We start from the raw sequence: 21,037 nt of genomic DNA on the forward strand, positions 1-21,037 counted from the left end.
TAAATACTATTAAAATTTAAAAATCAAGTGATATGGCTGTGAGAATGTTACCCACAGTTATGAAATTAGGCAAACTAAGTCGACCTCAAAGAAAACCCCCCAAGTTCCCCAGAGTGGAGGGTGAGAAATGAGAGGAAGTCTTTCTATTTCTAGGCGTTCTATTGGGCTGGAAGGCACACGTGCATCTAGATATATTGTATTCCAGACAATCTTAAAATAACTAATTAGGGAAAACATCAGATTTGAGTCTAACAACCCCCTAGGGTCTCGACACCTCCCCCACTCTGTTTACGTTCTCAGGCAGCTTTCAGGATCCAGGGGGCCTGGGACTCCTTTGCCCACGCACCCTGCCGCGTTGCTGGGAGCCAGAGTGATTGGCACCTCCTCCCAGAAGCCCTCGGCAAGGAGCGAGCGCCGCCTGCTGGAAATGAATGCCAACACTCCTAGCGAGCCGCTGTGGAGCACCACTAGGCCCCGCCCCCCGCCCCACCCCAGCCCGGGATCAAGGACCCTCACCCCCGCATCACGTGCTCCTACCTGCCCAACTCCCGCGGCCCCCCCCCCCCCCCCCCCCCGCCCCAGGCTTGGAGTTTTAGGCTTGGGATTCTTGTTTCAGAATGGGCTCTGTAGGAGTGAGGTGTAGGGATGATGGCTTTCTGCTCCATGTAGAGTTTAGAGCTAGGCTTTGCATTTCAGAGAGAATCTCCTCTTTTCTGCTCTCCGTGTGCTCTCTCTGTGCTCTTGGGCGGTCTCCCAATTAACTAGACTGAAGTGAGATACTCAACAGTGCCATTGATAAGTAGTGATTTTTTTTTTTTTTTTCTTTCGAGACAGGGTTTCTCTGTGTAGTTTTGGTGCCTGTCCTGGATCTCGCTCTGTAGCCCAGGCTGGCCTCGCACTCACAGATATCTGCCTGGCTCTGCCTCCCCGAGTGCTGGGATCAAAGGCGTGCGCCACCACCGCCCGGCGCGATAAGTAGTGATTTTTTTTTACCTATCCTATGCAAGAGGATACTGGAAAGTTCAGAGGAACTGGCCCTGAGGGCCACCTTCTCCCCTGGGATCGCTTCCCTCCTGCAGGGCGTGAGGTGGGGCACTTCTAAGAGGTGAGGTTCCTAGCTGGACTCTCTAAGGGTTGCTAGCACCAGGACTCTCTGCATGACTTTTTGGCCACCGGAAGCTTCAGAAATCTTTGCAATCACTGGCCTTCCCAGATAGAGTGCTGGTCTGCACAGAGTGGCCAGCAGGGATGGAAGGGGCCAGCAGCCTCAGGCCTGGACAAGCTACCATGATTGAAGGAATGGATTCCCCAGAAGGCGATGGAAGAGTCTTTGCATTCATCAAGGAGGGGGTCAGTGCAAGGGGCCTGTCCCCTTCTCCAGCCCCGTACCCTCAGAGAGTCCGGAGAAAAACCAGGAAGTGTGGAATCTGTCCCCAGGATGAAGAGGAGGCAGGCTTTTTCTTGAGGCTTGGTCAGAGCCTTGATGGGGACTGCCGTCCTGTGCAGAGTGCATCTCTGGAGTCATCTGCAGGTCCCCAAAGACTTACTTCTTCTAAGGATGCTGGTCCTGGAGATCCAGGTGGAAGTTGGGTAGAACCTGCCCCGGAGGCCGAGTTGGAATGTATGCTCTTTTCTAAGAATGTGGCTCAGGCAGGCAGCCTCGATCACCTTTTTGGATTCCCAGAGCTCTTTGGAGATGAGTCCCTTAGTCTGGTCACACAGGACTCTCCCCAGAGCCCAGCGCTGTACCCAGGGGTGCTGACTGAGGGTTCTACAGAGCAACCGGAAGCACAGCCCGTGTTTGTGGTTGGCAGCTCTGGCACTTCACCTGACCCAGAGGGACCAGAGGGGCCAGAGGTCAACGCCCAGCCAGTGTTCAGGCTGGGACAGGGACAGGGACAGGGACTTGCTGCTCCAGCTGAGCCCTTGGGTGGTCTCAGTGGTGCATCCCTGGAGCAGAGAAGACCCAGGCATGTGAATAAGTGGCGACAGACTGGCCCAGTGTCCTGTGCCCCAAAGCAGCACCCAGACAACTCCAGCCAAGATCAACCTGAGGAAGTCATTCAAAGAGGTTGCCCCAGAGTGGTAAGTTGAGCCTGGTAGTTTAGGATGGGATAGCTCCTGTTTCTCTCCTCTAGGCCATAACACTTAACAGAGGTAACCTCCATTATTTCTTAGTGAACATTTTTCTCTCATACTTGTACTGTTTGGTTCGCTGGGGATTGGACCCAGGGCCTCACACATACTAGGCAGACACTCTGTGAACGACTAAGCTATTTCCCCAAACCCCTTTTACATTTTAGTTTGATAGAGGGTCTCACTAAGTTGCCTAGGCTGGCTTTGAACTCACTGTAGCCTTCGCTAGTTTTGAACTTCTGATGCTAATGCTTCAGTCTCTCAAGTTCTGGGATTATAGGTGTGTTCCACTGCACCCAGCTTCCCTGATGATGTACACTGAAATTCTGGAGTCAGGAGATGAAAAATAAACTATATTACTAAGTTCCTGGGAGGGCCATTATCTTTTGGAGGCAGCAAGTCCTGGGTTTAAATCTTGCTTCAGCCTACTTCCTGGAGGGATCACCTTCTACTATTTTAATAAATTTTCTCTTATTTAAAAATAGAAAATACTGCTGGGTGGAGGTGGCGCACGCCTTTAATCCCAGCACTCGAGAGGCAGAGGCAGGTGGATCTCTGAGTTTGAGGACAGCCTGGTCTACAGAGTGAGTTCCAGGACAGGCTCCAAAGCTATACAGAGAAACCCTGTCTCGGAAGAAAAAAAGGAAATATCATAACCTGGGTGAGGTGGCTGTCTTAATTAGGTTTTGCTATTGCTGTGAAGAGACACCATGACCACGGCAACGCTTATAAAGAAAACATTTAATTGGGGTGGCTCGCTTACAGTTTCAGAGGTCCAGTTCATTATGATCATGAAGAGGAGTGTGGCAGTGTGCAGGCAGACATGATGCTGGAGCCGAGAGTGCTACATCTTGCAGGCAACAGGAAGTTGACTGGCTGTCACATTGAGGGAAGCTTGAGCAAAAGAGACCTCAAAGCCGGGGCCCCACAGTGACACATTTCCTCCAACAAGGCCACACCTCCTAATAATGCCACTCCCTTTGGGGGCCATTCAAGACAGGGGTGGGTTGGGGGGACATTCCATAAAGTGGAATGAGCTCCACTTTACCAGATGGGGAAACTGAGGCTCAGGGAAGTCAACTTCCCTGGCTCACACATTAATGGACAGTAGTTAAATATTTCCTCTATTCACAGTTTCTCTTTGCATTCATTGTCCATTTAATTTTGATACTAATTTTGTTAATAATCATGTCTAATGTCTATAAACCAGGGGTGAAAGATGGCACTTATTTTTTCCCACATAGTTGGCTGTTTTGCAATGATGGAGTGTGAGTTATGTGCTAGGTGTTTTTTTTTGGGGGGCGGGTTTCGAGACAGGGTTTCTCTGTGTAGCCTTGTGCCTTTCCTGGATCTTGCTCTGTAAACCAGGCTGGCCTTGAACTCACAAAGATCCGCCTGCCTCTGCCTCCCGAGTGCTGGGATTAAAGGCGTGCGCCACCACTGCCCGGCTGCTAGGTGTTTTTGATACAATTATATGAAGCATAGGGAGGGAAGAAAATGACAACCGAGTCACAAACCCGGTAGTTCTCCTGTGAGCTTGAGGTGCTGCCTGCCCCTCCATTTTCGGTGTTAACACCCTGGGTGCTGGGTGCTGAGTACCTGATCTGCAATCTTTGTAACAACCTTGGAGGTAGACACCGATGATATACCCATTGCACTGATGTGGTCACAGAGGCTTTAAGAGATAAAATGACTGATCAGGGTCAAACAGCTCATTACTAAGATTTAGACAGGAGGCAATGAGCTGCCTGTGTGTTGATCCCTATTTTTAGGATAATCGCATCCCAACACTATGACACTGTTCTTGCAAGCATCTGTATTTTGGCATTTTAGGTGGTAGGTCAAGGTCTTAGGTAGCCCAGGCTAGCCTCAAACTCCCTATGTAGTCAAGGCTGACCTGAATTCCTGACCCTCTAACCTTCATCTCCTAAGTGGTGGGATTGTAGGCATGTATCACTACACCTGACTCAAAACCACTGATCTGTTTTGTCGTTGTTTAGACTTACTATATTATTTACTTTGCATATGTATCTGTGTTAGGGATGTGTGTACATGAGTGCCGGAGCCAAAGGAGGCCAGAAGAGGCCATTGGATTCTGGAGCTGGAGTTACAGGTGGTTGTGAACCTTGAAATGGGTGCTGGGAACTGAACTCAGGTCCTCTGGAGAGCAGCAAGCAGGCTTAACCTCTGAGCCATCTCTCCAGGCCCCAAACCATTCATCTTTAATTTCAAAAGAAATATGAATACATCTTAGAAAATAAAGAGGAGCCGGGTGGTGGCAGCGGCAGTGACACACACCTCTAATCCCAGCACTCAGGAGGCAGAGGCAGGCAGATCTCTAAGTTTGAGGCCAGCCTGGTCTACAGAGCAAGATCCATGACAGCCAGGACTACACAGAGAAACCCAGTCTTGAAAAAACAAAAAACAAAAAAACAAAACAAACAAAAAAAGAAAGAAAGAAAAAAAGATGAAAACCCTGCATGCTGCAGCGTCCAATGCAGCCTCCTGTGGACATCTGGAGCAGACTTTTCATGCATCTTTTTCCTATGCTTATGTCTTATCTTACCCAAAACTGTGATAATTGTACCACACTTTATTTTTATTTTTCTTTTCTTTTCTTTTTTTTTTTGGTTTTTCAAGACAGGGTTTCTCTGTGTAGCTTTGTGCCTTTCCTGGAACTCACTTGGTAGCCCAGGCTGGCCTCGAACTCACAGAGATCCACCTGGCTCTGCCTCCCGAGTGCTGGGATTAAAGGCGTGTGCCACCACTGCCCGGCCTATTTTTCTTTTTTTTTTTTTTTTTGGTTTTTCGAGACAGGGTTTCTCTGCGTAGCTTTGCGCCTTTCCTGGAGCTCACTTGGTAGCCCAGGCTGGCCTCGAACTCACAGCAATCCGCCTGGCTCTGCCTCCCGAGTGCTGGGATTAAAGGCGTGCGCCACCACCGCCCGGCTTATTTTTCTTTTTGATACTTAAAATATTTCACAATTAGGATGAGATTTAGATCAGTTGGCAGAGTGCTTGTCTACCATGCACAAAGCCCTAGGCTCACCGTTGGGGAGCACTGGATAAACAGGGTGCAGTGGGGTACACCTATAATTCCAGTACTTGGGAGGGGGGAGGAGGATCAGGAAGCTGAGTAGGGCGTGCCGTGGGGGATGGGCAGGAGGCTCACTGGAGCTTGCTGGAGACTGCCAGCTTACCTCCTGGTTCAGTGGGAGACCTTGTCTCAGGAATAAGGTGGGGGCGTTGGTAGAGGGGGACGTTCTGCACCCTCCTCTGGCCGCTGCACGTGTACAGATGCTTATCCCCGTGCACACACACGTGTGCATATACTACACAGAAAAAATCCATACCTAATGTTTTAGTAGAGTAAGCAGTTTCTTGGAATGCCTCTGAGACTAACCACCGTCGTTGGGAAGTGACAACCTTTTGAGGCTGGTGCCCTTCAGGCTCCTTTTCGTGAGTGTCTGTACATGCAGATGCGGCCTTAACCTTTTTGTGTGTGACTAGGAGCCCACTCTGACAGTATGGTTGTTTTTAGGCTCTGCACTGTTTGAACCTGAGCCTTTCCGGGTTGGTGCACACTCTTCTGCAGAAGTTCTGCCTTTCCTGACTGCGTCGGAGCCTTCTGTAGCTGTATTTGTCACGGCCGTGGGCACTGAGATGAGAGACGGGGCAGGGACTTCATTTTCTCATTCCTAGCCCCTGCAGGGTACTGAGAGCTGCCACCCAGCCTCACTTTGCCTGATGACCCAAGCAAGTGCCTTCGCCTTCCTGGATGTCATTCTTTTCTATGGAAGACGTGGGTATTAATAATACCTTGTGGGGTGATGGTGAGGAGTCAGTGCAATGACACATTTGGCATTTAACTCGGTGCTTGTGACAGGGGAGCTGCTCCGGGGTGTTCCTGAAATGCGCAGTTCGGTTGTGTTGTAAGGGATGCTGGGGTGAGGTTCCTGGTACCTTTGATTTCTCCCCACTTAAGATAACTCTTACTTGGATGGGATGCCAGGATTGGGATTGCTAGGGCTGCAGCGTTTTCGGGGGGCTTGTTGGAGTGGAGCGGTGTGACCGGGTTTCCTGCTTGACTGGAGGCAGCCCACCACTGCGTGCTACTCCAAGCACCGTCCTTGATAACTGCAGCATAGCCTATCATCCCACAGCTGCCCAAACAACCCGTTGCCATGGAAACTGGTGCCAGCTGCAGGAGAAGAACTGGGGCTGGGTTGTGACAGGGACAGGCAGTGGGTGGTTAAGGACAAGGCTGAGTGGGGTGTGGACAAGCATGGGTACAGAGCCCAGCTAGTTATCTACCAGAGCCCCGCAGGGGACCCAGAACTTTTTCCTGGAGGTTGCCTGGGTGGAAGCAGGGTCAGGCGGAAGAGTTCAAGGTCGGGCTCTTAGTACACAAAGACTCCAGGTAGAGATTTTCCTGAGTTGTAATTGCCTTCTCTGTGAGGTAGAGAGCATCCGCTCAGCCCGAAGATCACTGAGCTCTGACAGCAGAGCTTGGCCATGTTGTATTCCTTGAAACTGAGACTCTTGGAGGGGGTGGGACAGGGAGGAGGGTGTGAGGGCGCCATTCTCTTCTCTGTCTGGAGCTCTGCAATATCCAGAGAGGTCAGGAGCTGCTCTGGGCATGGGGTAGGAGGTGTGAGGAGGGCGGCTCTGGCGCTTTGCCCTCTTCCCTTGGAATGCTCACCATAGTTCCTCTGGCCTGACCCAGACACCCTGGCTCAAGGTGCAGTCCGAAGCTGCCAAGTGTCAGGAGGCAGGGAGGGAGGAGAGAATGTTCTCAGTGGGTGACCTAAGAATAGCTTGTTTGTCTGGGAATGTAGCTCAGGGGTAGAGTACTTCTCTAGCATGCACAAGGCCCTGGGTTCAATTCCCAGCTCTGCAAACCAACCAACAAATTAACCAAACAATTTCTCTCTCCCCTTCTCAACTCAGCTTTGTGTGTGTTTGTGATACAGATTCTCATGTAGCCCAGGCTGGCCTCAAATACACTGTGGAGCCAAGGATGACTTTGAACTTCTAACCCTCCTGCTTCTACTTCCTACATGCTGGGATTGCAGGCATGTGTACCAAGTCTGGTTTGTGAGGTTCTGGGGGCTGAGCCTAAGGCTTCATGGAAGCTGGGCAAATACTCTACTGGCCAAGCCACACCCCAGCTGCAGCTCTTTTTACTGTGAATGTATTTGCTCTGTCAAGAGCGTCATATGCATCATCTCATTTAACCCTCACAAGAGCACAAAAAGCCAACGTTGACATCCCCATTCAGCTGATAGAGAAAATTGGCGTTTGGAAATTATTGACTCACTCAAGCTTACAGGGACACAAGGGGTGGAACCTGTGTAAGCTGAGAGGCTACCAAAGGCCTGGATAAAGGGTTCAGCTGTATAAGGAATTTTATTGTAATTTGTGGAATGATTAGAACAGAGTGGGGTTGTGGGGGGTGGGTGGAGTAGGGGGGGGGGTGTTCCTACCTGGATCTTGAAGTCTAGTGGATGGCATGGACAGGGTAATCAGAAAGCTGAAGTTCAGAAGACCATGGATGCCCAGAGGGTAGAGTAGGACAGAGGACCAGGCTGTCAGAGCTGGGTCTGGACAAGGGAAATAGATGCCCAGCACACAGAGGAGGTAGGAGGAACATGCCGGGAAGAGGGCAGAGCATGTGCGGAAGACTGAGGCGGGCATCTGGGAGTGGTACAGGGTAGGTGGGGTGGGGTCGGGGAGGAGTGAGAAAGACCCGCACAGGCAGCATTGTCTGGAGGAAGTGTAGAGGTGTCTGTCAGGAGGGAGTCTTTCTGAGACAGGAGCCAAGGTCTCTCCAGTCCACAGTTTTGTTTTTCTTACAGTATCGATTGGTGAAAGAAATTTTTTGTTGTTGTTTTTGGAGACAGGATTTCTCTGTATAGCTTTGTGTCTTTCCTGGAACTCACAGAGATCCGCCTGCCTCTGCCTCCCGAGCACTGGGATTAAAGGCGTGTCCTACTATTGCCTGGCACATTTTAGTTTCGGTCTCCCTGAGTTTGATTACAGTAGACACCTCATTGTTTGGAGACTGAAGCTGCTTCACTTTGCAGAACATACAGGAACAACGTGCTGCTGTGTGCATGTACTGCGTTTTGTTTAGCATGGCAATGTATCTGCAATTGATTTTTGACTGACATGGACTAGGGATCCAGGTACAGCCTTTGTGTGGAAATGTAGCTGCTCTAACACCACTTCCGGACCGATCCTGTCTTCCCTTGCTTACGTACTGTGTGAGCACCACCACAGAACGAGCTGCTGTGTGGGTGTTGGATCGGAGTTCTAGTTTTCCCATGCTGCCCCTGCTTGTGCCATGTTTATGTTGGCTCTTTCTTATACGTATTAGAACTCGTTTGTCCATTTACAGCCTCCTCTGAACCTGTTGGGACTTCAGTTGGTGCTGTATTGAACTGTCAACCAGCTTGAGGAGGAGTAACATCTCCCTAACACCAAGTCTTTGATCCTTGAATATGGTATACCTCTGTGCTTGTTTGAATTTTCTGGAATGTCTTTTAGTAGTTTTTGGTTTTTTTAATCTTATGCGTCTTTTTTCCAGATTTATCCCTAAACAAAATATCTATAGCTAACTTTTTATTATGGAAAATTCTCAATACATCTAAACATAGGTTGTAAGTGCTGGCTGGTGTGTTTTGGTTCATGGATTGGCTATGTCACCTGGCATGTAAGCAAACACGGCTGGATGTTTACAACTTGCTTGTGGCTGAGTTCATGGTGGAGTGTCCGAGTTGAGCAATTTTGACAATTATGTAGCCAATATCAAAGACGTTTTTAAACAGTTTGGTGCCGGTTAGGTGATCAGGACAGATTTGTGTCTAGTTCAGTAGAGGGAAGTATACAGTGTACATTGAACTTAGCTCCTCTCTGTACAAAAAGCAACTGTGCATTTTAAAGAATGAGGAATACAGATGGGGCAGGCAGGGACTTGGTCTAGGAAGTGAAAACCCAAAGCGTTGGTTGGTATAAACGTCAGCAGAATAATTCTTTTTCTAGATGACAGATATCAAGTCTAGGAGCTGGGTCCTTCAGATGTTGGCAGGAACAAGCAGTGAACTTGAGGCGGCGATTTAAGTCTAGGGCCATCTTAGGGATGTAGTCTTGAGTTTCTAAATCCTTATAGACATAAGTCTGAGACCCAGTTTAGAAGAGCCCTCGAAGGGACTTGCGTAGAGTTTGGTCAAGGAGACACAATTTTTGCCACTGTTTACTCTGTAGCCCTTGACAGAAAATGATTTCTGAGTCCTTCATGCTCTATATGGCCACCAAGTGTCACCTTACCTTCAAGCTGACAACAATTCCTTAATGGTATTAACAATTTAATACTCATTCAGCACCAGACTTCCAGCAGTGCTCATTTATTCTATTTAGTTGATAATAATTATTATTTTTAGGTAAGATTTTATGTGTCTCAGGTTTGGCCTTGTATAGAGCCAATAATGAGACGGAACATTTTGAGACAGGGTCTGCAATAGCCCAGACTGTCCTGAAACTCAGCATGTAGGTGAGGATGACATTGAACTCCTGAAGCTCCTAAGTGCTGGGATCCAGGAGTGCACCAACGGGCCCCGTTTATGTGGTGCTGAGGATTGAACCTGGGGCTTCGTGAATGCTGGGCAAGCACCTTACAATTGGGCCACATTCCCGGTCTGACCTTGAACTCAGATCCTCTTCCTCCCACCTCCTGTTATGATTATGTGTGTGCATCACTGTACCCAGTTTATGTGGTGCTGCAATGGAACTGGGGCTTTGTGCATGCTAGGTAAGTATTCCACCTATTGATTGACATCCCCAGCTCTAATTCTTTTATATATATATATATATATATATATATATATATATATATATATTTTTTTTTTTTTTGAGATAGGGTCTCCCTGTGTAGACCAGGCTGGCCTCAAGCTCATACTCTACCTGCTTCTGCCTCCTGAGTGCTGGGATAAAGGTGTGTACCACCATGCCCAGCTCCTGATTTATTTTTATAGTTTGCCTTTTAATGTTGGATCCAAACAAAGTCTGCACATCTTAAGTGGTTGATAAGTCTTTCATGTCTCCTTTAATCCACAGGCTCTCTCTGTCTCTTGATTTTTTTTTCTGGTAAGCTGAAGAAATGAGGTTGTTTGTTCTATAATTTATTGCACTCCTGTTTCATAGTTAAACATGGTCCTTGGGTGTGTTTTTCCGTTGCTGTGAAAATTCTGGAGAGGAACCTCCCCAGAGAGGATTTATCTTGGCATGGGATTTCAGAGGTTTTCCGTCCATCACATCAGGGAGGACAGGGTGGAGCAGAGTGGGCACACGGTGACCAGGAAGTGAGGGGATCACCATTGCTACCGACTTCCTCTTCCTCTTTGGTTCCCTCTAGGCCCTCAGCCAATGGGATGGTGCTGCTCATATTAGGGTGGTCCTCCCAGAGTAGTTCATCTTCTCCGGGAGACCCCTCACAGGCCTCTCAGAAGTGTTCTTTGCATGCTGTCTCTCGGTACATCCAGGCTGCTGTCTCCCCCTCTTCCTTTCTCCGTAGTTCCCGCAGAATGCTGTTTGAATCAGAAGTTGGGTTAGAATTAGATGCTGTCTGGGGCTTGTGCCACTCCCGAGGTGGGGGTGTGGTGTTTCCATCAGAGGGGCCCACAATATCTGCTTGTACGACTTTATACTTTTGATGCTTTTCTAATGTGGTAACTTTAAAAACTGCAATGTCTGACTGTTGCTAGCTTAAAAAAAAAAGAAAACATGATTGATTTTTGCATATTGATTTTGTATGTAGGAATCTTGCTGAACTCTAACTAATTCGTATAATTTATCTGTTTGGCTGTCTCTGTGTTCTACAGAGACAGTTCCACGAGGACAAAAGGCAGTGATGGCATCTCCTCTACAATCCTTTGTGCCGTCCCTTCCCCTTCCTCACCTGCTGCATATAGAAAGAAGCCCGGGGGAAGCTGCTCTCCAGGACTTTGGTTTGTTCTGGGTCTTAAATGAAATTGTTCATGGTTTCATGGCTGAAGTGCTTTCCTACTGATGCCCTTAGCAGGCTGGGGAAGCTTTCCTCTGTTCCCAGATTGCTAATTATGCTGGATGCACGGTGCGTTTGGGGAGATAATCATATGACTTTTACCCCCTAATTTATTAATATGGGAGAGTTAATGAGTTTTTAAATGTTAAGCCTATCTTGCCTTACTGAAACAAGTACAACTTGATGATGTCCTGGTGGGTATTTGTGTGTGTGCGTTTCCTATTTTCTGAGTTTATCAATAATTTGCTTATAATTTTTGCACTTCAATTGATGAGTTAATGGTCCTGAAATGACTGATCTGTGGGCTGTGTTGTCTTCTGGAGTCATTTCTATGAGGTTGGAATTACTCGGTTTTGGAACATTGTGGGAATAGAGCATTGGTTTAAGACAAACAAAAACCACCCCTTAGAATGGTATTTTTCTTCAGGAGAAATGCTTCCTCTCTGTGGATTGGATGTGTCCTGTGGTTGTAGTTGTGTTACAGAGTCAGCTAGCTGGCTGTGCTTTGTTTCTATCCGGATAGGAATGGTGGGTCTCTTGAAAAACCAAACAACAACAACAACAACAACAAGAAAAAAAAAAAAGAAAAGAAAAAGAAAGAAAGAAAGAAAAGCAAAGGAAAGAAAATGGTGGGTCAGATGCTGGTCTCTGGTAGCATTAAGGGAGGCAGTGGGCAGGTGGGGGTCACAGCAAGTGGTACCTTTCCGCCCTGCAGTTCTCCTATAGGCCTCAGATATTGAAACTCTTTGTCCTAGAAGGTAATGGTTCGTGGATGGGCCTGAGAAGTTGGGATTTATCGGCCCTTGCTTTCAAATGACTTTGGGACCTCCAGATAGGCCTATGTATTGAGATTCCTCAGCCTTTGGCAGCAAGCAGAGTTCCAGCCCTTCTGTAGGTCCAAGAAGGCAGGGTTCCTTGGCCATCAACACCACCAGCACCAGTGTTAGATCTCTCAGCCTTGGGTCTGAGGCCCTTGGTCCTAAGGCTTAACTTGACAGCCTCATGGGATTCTGCTGGCACTCAGGGCCTCTTGTCACTCTTCTCCGGGTCTTTACAGTCGGCTACCCCCTCAGCCCCGGCTCTCGACCCTCTCTTGTTGCTCACCCGCCTCCGCTGTCCTGTCTTTCTGGACTAGACTCTCTTGAATTGCTCAGGCCGCTGCTGAAGGTAAGGCAGCCTGGCGTGCCGGCTGCGGCCATTGGTGCCGGCTGCTGTTCCCGCTACACCTTCCCCTGTGTTACCAGCTTGGCCCGTGCCCACGAAGCTGGACACAAAAAGAGCCCTGGAGAGAAGGCTTTATTGAGTCTAATGTCCCAGCATCAGAGAGGCAGCACAGGCTAGTGTCCCCCAGCCATTTCTCTGGGGCTGAGTGGCTTGCTTCCATGGAATCTAAAGCCTGAGCAAGGGTGTTTGGACCAATCCCAGCGGTTTGTTTTGGACCAATCATAAACATTCCTTTTTTGGGATGCTCACAGGTGAGCCTCTCAACGCCAATCACAATCATTACAACTTTTGGGAGGACCGGTCACAGCTATCTGTTTTGGACCAACCACAAACATTTGTGTGGGCCACTCCCAGCCTTTCTCAGCACCAGTCACAACCCTCCTTCTGATAGCACACTGGGAGCATTGCTCCCGCCTGGCCTATGTGGAAATAGTTCACTGGGATGTGTGCTGGAGTCGGATGGGGGCTTTGCCTTCAGGCCCTTGGTGGTGGCTGCCATAGCCCGTAGTTGGTTTGTTTTAAAGGTTTATTCATTTTTATTTTTGGTGTGTATGGTGTTTTGCTTGCGTATATGTCTGTGTACCATGTGCATGCGTGATGCCCACAGGGGCTGGAAGAGACCATCAGATCCCCTGGAACTGAAGTTACAGGTGGTCGTGAGCCACCACATGGGCTCTTGAAATCAAACCCCTGTGTCCCCTGGAAGAGCATTTGGTGATCTTCCTGCTTGCCTGCTGATCTCCCTCCAGACCATGCTGTAGCTTTTTTCAAAAGATGCTCGTGGCGCATTCTGGTACTGACAAGAGGCAGTCAGGCTGCCTGTTGGACTAATAGTCTGTTTGCTCAAGGCAGCAAGCGAGAGTCCAGGGGCTGTTAACTAGGGAGGGCATCAGGTTGCCTCATCACCAGCATCTTGATCACAGGAAAATGAACTTCAGAAGAGGCCCTTACAGTATAACCTTACAGAAGATGGGCCAATGAGGTGCCTTAGGAAGTCGGTCAAGGTGCTTTCCTGAGTTTGATCCCTGATGTCCAAATGGTGGAAGGATGTCACACACAAGTTGCCATCACCTCCGAAGCATGCCCCCCTACATAAATAGACGTAATAAAGTTAAAACACGCCCAGCTTATCACTAACACTAATGGTGACTTGGACAGATTTTCAGCAGCACCTTACCATTGCTTCCCACTGCCCAGTGCTTCCGGAAGAGTGAGTTAGGCTCTTGTGTGTCTCCGTTATATTAATTATGCTGAGTCACATGTTTTTAAAAATGTATTTTTATTTTATGTGCATTGGTGTTTTGCCTGCATGTATGTGTGAGGGTATCAGATCTTGGAGTTACAGACAGTTGTTAGCTGCCATGTGGGTGCTGGGAATTGAACCCCAGTCCTCTGGAAGAGCAGTCAGTGCTCTTAACCGCTCTCTCTCCAGCCCCCAACTCGGAGTCACTTTTGTTTAGTTATATTTTTTCTAGATATGTGTCCATGTTATCTGCGTTTATGGATTCATTGGCAAATTGGCATGAGTATTTATTTCACAGTGGCGTCTTGCTTTTAACTGCTGTGTGTTCCTAATTACTCATTCCAGCTCTGTCCAGATGTATTCTCCTCTTCTCTAATCATCCTGGGCAGGGAACTGCTTTCTTCAGAAAGTCCATGTTTCCTTTTGTTGTTCTGTTTTCTGTTTCTAATGTCTTTCTTCAGCACATTATTTCATAACACCAAAAAATGGCACTTAGTTCATAATTCCCCTTTTTTCCAATAAAGTCATTTAAAGCTACAAATGAACCTTTAAAATATCACTTTAGCAGCACCCACAGACTTTAGCCTTTTCATCAGCCTCAATATTTTATAGCTTTGTTACAAATTGTCTTTGTGTCAGTTGAAATCAGAGTCCCAGTTTTTCCTTATTCTCCTGTCCTGGATCTCGCTTCGTAGACCAGGCTGGCCTGGAACTCGCAAAGATCCTCCTGGCTCTGCCTCCTAAGAGCTGGGATTAAAGGTGCACACCACCTCTGCCCAGCTTCCCTCATCTTTTTATTTTGTGTGTATGAATGTTTTGCCTGCATTGTTTGTATGTGCACCATGTGTGTGCAGTGCCTCCAGAGCCCAGAAGAGGGCAGTAAACATTAGAATGAGTGTTCAGACCGTTGTGAGCTATCATGTGGATGCTGGGGCCTCTGTAAGAGCTGAAAGTGCTCTTGAACGCTGAGCCTTCTCCAGCCTTTAATTACTTTTCTGTTGCTGTGAGGAAGCAACATGGTTAAGGCAACTTATAAAATAAAGTGTTGCATTTGGTTTATGGTTTTAGAGACTTCAGATTTGATGATGGGACCTGGTGGTGGCGCATACCTTTAATCCCAGTACCTGGGAGACAGAGGCAAGAGGATCTCTGAGGCCAGCCTGGTCTACAGAGTGAGATCCAGGACAGTGGATTGATGGAGGAGCAAAGGAACAGTTGAGAGTTCACAACCCGATCCGAAACCAAGAGGCAGAGACACACAGAATCCCACAGTCTTTTGAAACCTCAAACCTGGCCCCTAGTGGCACACCTCCAACAAGGCCACATCTTCTAATCCTTCCCAAACAGTTCTACCAATTGGTGACCAAGTATTCAAGCATATGACCCTTTGGGGCCATTCTCATTCAAACCACCACAGATGGTTTAGTGTTAAATGTGTTTGCTGCTCTCGCAGAGGATCCAAGTTCAGTTTCCAGCACCCACCTGGGGGTTTACAGCTACCTGTTAACTCCAGTTCCAGGAGGTCCAGTGCCGTCTTCTGGCCATCTTAAGCAATGGGTGCACACATGATTCCCTTACATGTAGGCAAACACTCACTAAATAAATAATACCAACCTTTTGAAATTTGCTAATCTTTGGTTTTTGGCCCAGCTGTGCAGTATTCTGTTCATGTATGTTACATGTGCATTTGAAAGGAATGTGTGCCCTGTGGTTGTTAGGGGCGGTATTATCTATGCAGGGTAAAGTGGTTGGTTGGTTGTTTTGTAAAATCTTTTTCCTTCTTACCAGTTATTTTGTCTGCTGGATGCAGAGATACACGCTTGTTGTGATGGTGAAATTGTCTTTTCCCCACAGTTCTGTCAACGTTCGCTTCCTGGCTTCTGAGATTGTGTTATTTGATGCTTTTAAGTTCCAAGTTGTAGCTCTGTGGTGGACCTGCTTATCGCTGAGTTGTGAAGTCTTTGGTTTTTATTATCCTGGCTCTGCAGTCTCTTATTGGCTGTTAATATCGCTCCAGTACTTTGTCGTGCTTGGCATATGCCCGCTCTCACATTCTCACTTAAGTCCATTTTGTCTCTTGGCTTTTTTCATCATTGTATTTTAGAAATAGCGCTTACATTTCATAATTGGATTTCCCCCCTCCCCTCCCCTCCCCTCCCCTCCCCTCCCCTCCCCTCCCCTCCCCTCCCCTCCCCTCTCCTCCCCTTTTCCTTCCTTCCTTCCTTCCTTCCTTCCTTCCTTCCTTCCTTCCTTCCTTCCTTCCTTCCTTCCTTCCTTCCTTCCTTTTATTCTTTATCTTTCTCTCTTTCTTTCCTTTTCTTTTTTTTTAGACAGGATTTCTTTGGATGTAGCCTAGGCTGTCCTGGAACTCTGTAGCCCAGGCTAGCCTCAAACTCACAGAGAACTGCCTGCCTCTGCCTCCTGAGTGTGGGATTAAAGGCGTGCACCACCACCACCTGCCTGGATTTTCTTTCTTTTTCTGCCCTGCCTCCTGATTGCAGTGGAGCAAATAAACATCTTTTCTAATAAGTGAATAAATAACTAACATAAGCCAAAACTACACAGAGAAGCCCTGTCTTTAAAAAAACCCAAACAAACAAAACCTAAAACAAAAACCTGATAATTTTTGTGGTTGTCTGAAATATTAATTCATTTTGGTATTGCTTTTTTTCATTGGAGACATGATTTGATATAGCCCAAACTGACCTCTTGCCTCGGCACCTGAGATTGCAGGCATCTGCTCCAGACCCGAGTGCGTTCCTGCAGCCGCTGGTTTCTCTGCCGCTCTTCTGTCCATCTCACTGTGTCCTACTTGTACCCTCTCAGTGGCCCTCTCGGGGATTTTAACACTGATAATTCACTTACCAAAGGACACGTCTTCCTGAGTGGTAGGAAGGCCTCGAGATGCTTTAATTCCAAGCACATGTCTTCCCAGTTTGTGTACTATTCTTACCGGGTAAATTGGTCCTTTCTTGCGCTTTTAATCCCCCAAATTACACACCATCATTGTCATTCTAGACAGTGTTTAGGTTCAACACAATATTTTTCTTTTTCTTGGCTCAAAGTTCCTCATTGCAGCTCGTCTTTCCTATGTGGGGTAATTTGTCTTTCCTTCCAACACAGGTTCATCCTTTAGCGTTTTTTAAATTTTTGGTCTTTTTGGTTCATTTTGTCTTAAGTACATTTTGTTTACTGAGTAACATACAATTATCCAGAAAAACAACTTCTGTTTTTCTCTACGGTGCCTTTTCTCATTTTATGCTCAAGAAAGATTTTGCCGTGGTCTACAGTGGACTGTGGATGATTGCTTTATTTGAGCACTTTGAAAATAATTTCCTGCTGTCTTCTGCTTTTTCTTAGTGATACTGGGGAGCCAGCCCTGGCTAAGTGTGCATCCCCTTCATAGGCATGGTGGCATTTAGTGAATGGGTGAACGTGGGGCCTTCTAGAATCAGACCTGCTGGGTTTAAATGTTAGCTCTCTGGTTTACTAAGTAATTAATCTCTGTGCCTCAGTTTCCTCTTGTGTCAGATGTGTTAATGACAGTATCGATGCTGACCTGAAGATGGAGGGAGTTCAGAGCGACGACACCATTCTCCACAGTAGCGGACCATTTTAATGTTCTTGCTGGCCATTATTTTTTCTTTTTGGTTTTTACAGTTATATGTTTATTTTTCTAAAGATTTATGTGTCTGTATGTTCACTCTATGTGTCTAACGGTATACCCCATGAATGCTGGTGCCTGTGGAGCCAGAAAGGGTGTCAGGTCCCCTGGAGCTGGATTACAGGTGGTTGTGAGTTGCTTAATGTGGGTACTGGGAACTGAACCCCAGTCCTCTGCAAGAGCATTAAGTACTCTTAATCTCACCAGCACCCCCCCCCCCCGCCCTGCTTTTAAATTGTGTGCGTGCGTGTGTGCATGCTCGAGAACGTTTGGAAGTCAGAAGAGGGCATCAGCTCTCCTTGTAGCTGGAGTCACAGGCGGTTGGGGCCGTTAGATGTGGATGCTGGGAGCAGAACTCAGGTCCTCTGAAGAGCTGCTGAACCACCTCCCCAGCCTCCCTCTTCATGCTTTTTGAATTCCCTTATTACCGGGGATTGATGTCTGTAGGTGTGAGATTCCTTTAATTTTCCTGTTTGAACTCCACAGAACTTTTCAAAACTGTGAATTGTTATCGTTTATCATCAGTTCTGGAAAAATCCTTAGCTGTGTACCTTCAAGTGTTGCTTCCACCGAGTTTTCTTTGCGCTCTCCTAATTAGTTAGATTAATTAGTCCTGCTCACTCCTATCATTTGCATCTTCTTGACTTTGCTCCACAGTCTCTGTGCTCTGACTAGTCTGGATAATTTCTTGAAATCCATCTCCCAGCTCATTAATTGGCTTCAGCTGTGTCTAATATGCTATTAAACCTATACACCGAGTTTTTTATTTTAATTATGTTTTTATTTCCAGAAATTGTGTTTGGTTCCCAGCTGAATCTGATTGTTTTCATCTTTCCCTTCACTCCTTTCTCCCTCTAACTGTATTCTACATTCATCCTGTTCTGTGTTCTGTCTGCTACGTTGACAGACTGAGCCTCTGGGGGCTGGTGGAAGGACCCCTGAGGCCAGAGCCAGCCAGAAGGCTTTCGACTGTGAAGGAAAGCCTGGTCTGATACCTCTCCTGCTCCCCCCCTCCCATGCCCCGTTTTCCTTTTTCTCCCTCATTCTCAATTACTTTTTTTGAAAGGCTGATTCATCCTATGGTTTGAAGAGGAACCAAGGGTAGATTCTCCCTCCCAGCACCCAAAGCCTTTCCCGCCGGCAGCCAGGACTATTAGGATCTGCAGAGACTTCCAGATATATTTTATGTGTAGTCAAGCAAATACACATTTAAAAATTCATTCTCTCTGTAACGCAAATGGTAGCATGCTACATATATTGTTCTGCACTTGCTTTTTAATAAAAAATATGTTTCTGGTTATGAAAGAAATACGTGCTCATTTTGAATAACATCAATTCCCAAGTGTACACATGTAGAGAGTGAAAGTCTCCCTGGAATTCATTCCCTAGAGATAACATCTATTTTGCATCTATAAATATATATTTACATAAATGGGCTTATGCAACAGACACTGTTTTCTAACCTATTTTCCCCCTTTCTCCCAACAACATATCATGATATCGTTCCATGAATCTTTCCACAGATCCATGTAGCCCCTCAGTGTAGGGCTAGGGTGTGGAATGGGAAAGAATTAAGTTCCAACATTAACTGCGCAGGTCAGTAGCGCAGGACTCTTTATAGCCGATTCAAGCCTCAGTCTCCTCATCTGTGAGGTGGTAACATAATGTACACCTCCTCATGGTCCGGAACAGCAATGAGCCCATGCAAGGCATGTGTACCATCCAGGCCCCCAGGAGAATGTCATTTTTAAGTGACTCCCTCCCCTGTTCAATGATCACATAGAAGTTATAGTCTGGATGTGTCCTAATGTATTAACAATGCCCCCATTAGAAGACACTGGGTTATGCCCAGTGTCTTTGTTAAAAATGCCAGCACACCATTCCTTTCAGTTCTCTGGGGGTGGGGTGGGTTACTGGGTCCTCTGGATTCTAATCTCTGTACCCCTTTATTTTTTCTCCAAGGAGAAGATGAGAGTGCCCTGTGGAGCGAAGCTTGTGTACTACGTAGGTGTTCTTCATCACCGCCCTCATCTTTGTTTGCTCTGGGATGTGGGTGGGCTGCTCCTCCTCAGCAGAGGCTCTGAGCCCTCTCCCCCGACCCCCTTACCTCAGGGATGCCGAAGCTTAGACTTCGGTTTCTCTCCAACCTTTCAGCCCAACTCCCCCCTACACACAGACACACAGACACACAGACACACACACTTGCTTCCAACACAATCCCTGGGATTTGCAACATACTGAAAAGATTTAAAATGCACCTTTTAAAAGGAGAGAAAAGCCCAAAGGAAGCAAGAAAAGGAGAAAGCACTGGGTATCTCGTACAACAACCCCCTCACCCTCCATCTACCAATCCTGAAAAGGCACAACTTCTGGGCTCCAAAGAAGCATTGAGTTTCCCGGCAGTAGTGGTAAAAAGGGAGCAGTGTGTCAGACATGTTGAAACTACTCATCACTTCTAAATAGCCTTGAGGAAGTTTCTCCCAGGGACAACACATGGGTGGCGGTCGCTTTAGCTTCTCAGAGTTCCTGAAAGAGGCGTGAGAGATCTTTGAGGTGGAGTCAGGACAGGTGTGCCCTTCCTGATGGAGGGTCAGGAGGAGGGTCCCAGTGTAGGGCCTGTTTATGCAGGGGCTGGAGGTTAGAGAGGAAGTGGAGAGAGTGGGCCCGGAGACAGGTGGCTTCGTGTCTGGGCCAGAGGTGGCCAGGCAGCAGACACTGAGTGAGCCCTCCTATGTGCCAGGTCTTTGTGGACACTGGGGGTATAGTACTGACCCTGTCTTTATGGAGGTCTGCCTGGTGGAGGCCAGCGACAGTAAGTGATAGAAGCCGAGGCAGGGACTGTTTTGGACAGAGCATGCTCTGTCCCTGCAGGTCTGCTCTGGGCCAGTGATCCAGCTCCTGGGAGCCTTCAGCAACGGCCAGCCAGGGAGACAGCTTGAAACTCTGGAGGACTTGACGAAGGTCAGCTCAGCCAAGAGGCAGAGAAGGCCCATGACTTCTCACCCTGCCGATGATCAGGTACAACGCTAGCTTCCTTGTCTAGGTGCTAGTGATTAATCTTGCTTCCATGGGTACCTTCGACATGATGTCACTGAGGCCCAGGATGGGGTGACTCGGTTAAAGTCACACAGACCAGTGTTTAGAGGTAGGTTGGCCCTAGTTGGCTGCTGGTCTGGGCTCTGTGGATGCTCTTCTTACTAGGCGTGGGAGGTTGGGGGCACAGGGGAGTGGGCCTTCACTGTGTTAGGAAAGGTTCTGTTGTGATCTTGGCTGACCCACATGTCCCGATGTACCAGGGTCCCTGCCATCTACTGGATATGGACCATAGAGTGCTCTTGGATGCCTCTTCACCCCAGAGCTCCTTAGGGATCTCTCTGTAGAGGCTGCATGGCCGTGGGTAAATGGAGCCCCTCCTGGCACAGGTAGCGCTGGCTGGAGTAGTCCTCTTTACCTTGCTCATCTCTCTCCACAGTGTGACCTCATGGAAACTGAGAAGCCTCGTCAGGAGGGGACTGAGGACCCAGGTGATAGTCCACAGAGCCTGGGGGAGGATTCTCATCCCGCTCCTGGCTTCGGCTAGGATCCTTTTCTTCACTCAACATCAGCCCGAAGTTCTCCTCCAAAGGAACTGGGGTCCTAGGTCCTTAAGGAGGGACCCAAGCCCCCTCAAATCTGCCCCTCCTCATGTTCCTTGAAGTCCCCTGGGATCA

The 21,037-nt window shown here is 47.7% G+C and overlaps 1 protein-coding gene across 2 annotated transcripts in view; it reads left to right on the forward strand.

Annotated features, from left to right (window-relative positions):
- Positions 1-1,248: 1,248 nt before the first annotated feature.
- The window catches only part of Spocd1 (SPOC domain containing 1), a 28,409-nt gene continuing 8,620 nt past the window's right edge, over positions 1,249-21,037 (forward strand). Inside the window, exons 1-4 of one of the 2 annotated variants that reach the window (XM_006975684.4) lie at positions 1,249-2,085; positions 19,290-19,331; positions 20,199-20,345; positions 20,800-20,851. In XM_006975684.4, the coding sequence (XP_006975746.4) occupies positions 1,249-2,085; positions 19,290-19,331; positions 20,199-20,345; positions 20,800-20,851 (1,078 nt within the window). Of the gene's footprint in view, positions 2,086-19,289; positions 19,332-19,977; positions 20,068-20,198; positions 20,346-20,799; positions 20,852-21,037 lie in introns of those variants that run through there. The other variant, XM_076565190.1, reaches the window with a different exon arrangement.

The sequence above is a fragment of the Peromyscus maniculatus genome, chromosome 2 (assembly GCF_049852395.1).
Source record: "Peromyscus maniculatus bairdii isolate BWxNUB_F1_BW_parent chromosome 2, HU_Pman_BW_mat_3.1, whole genome shotgun sequence".
Lineage (NCBI taxonomy): Eukaryota > Metazoa > Chordata > Mammalia > Rodentia > Cricetidae > Peromyscus > Peromyscus maniculatus.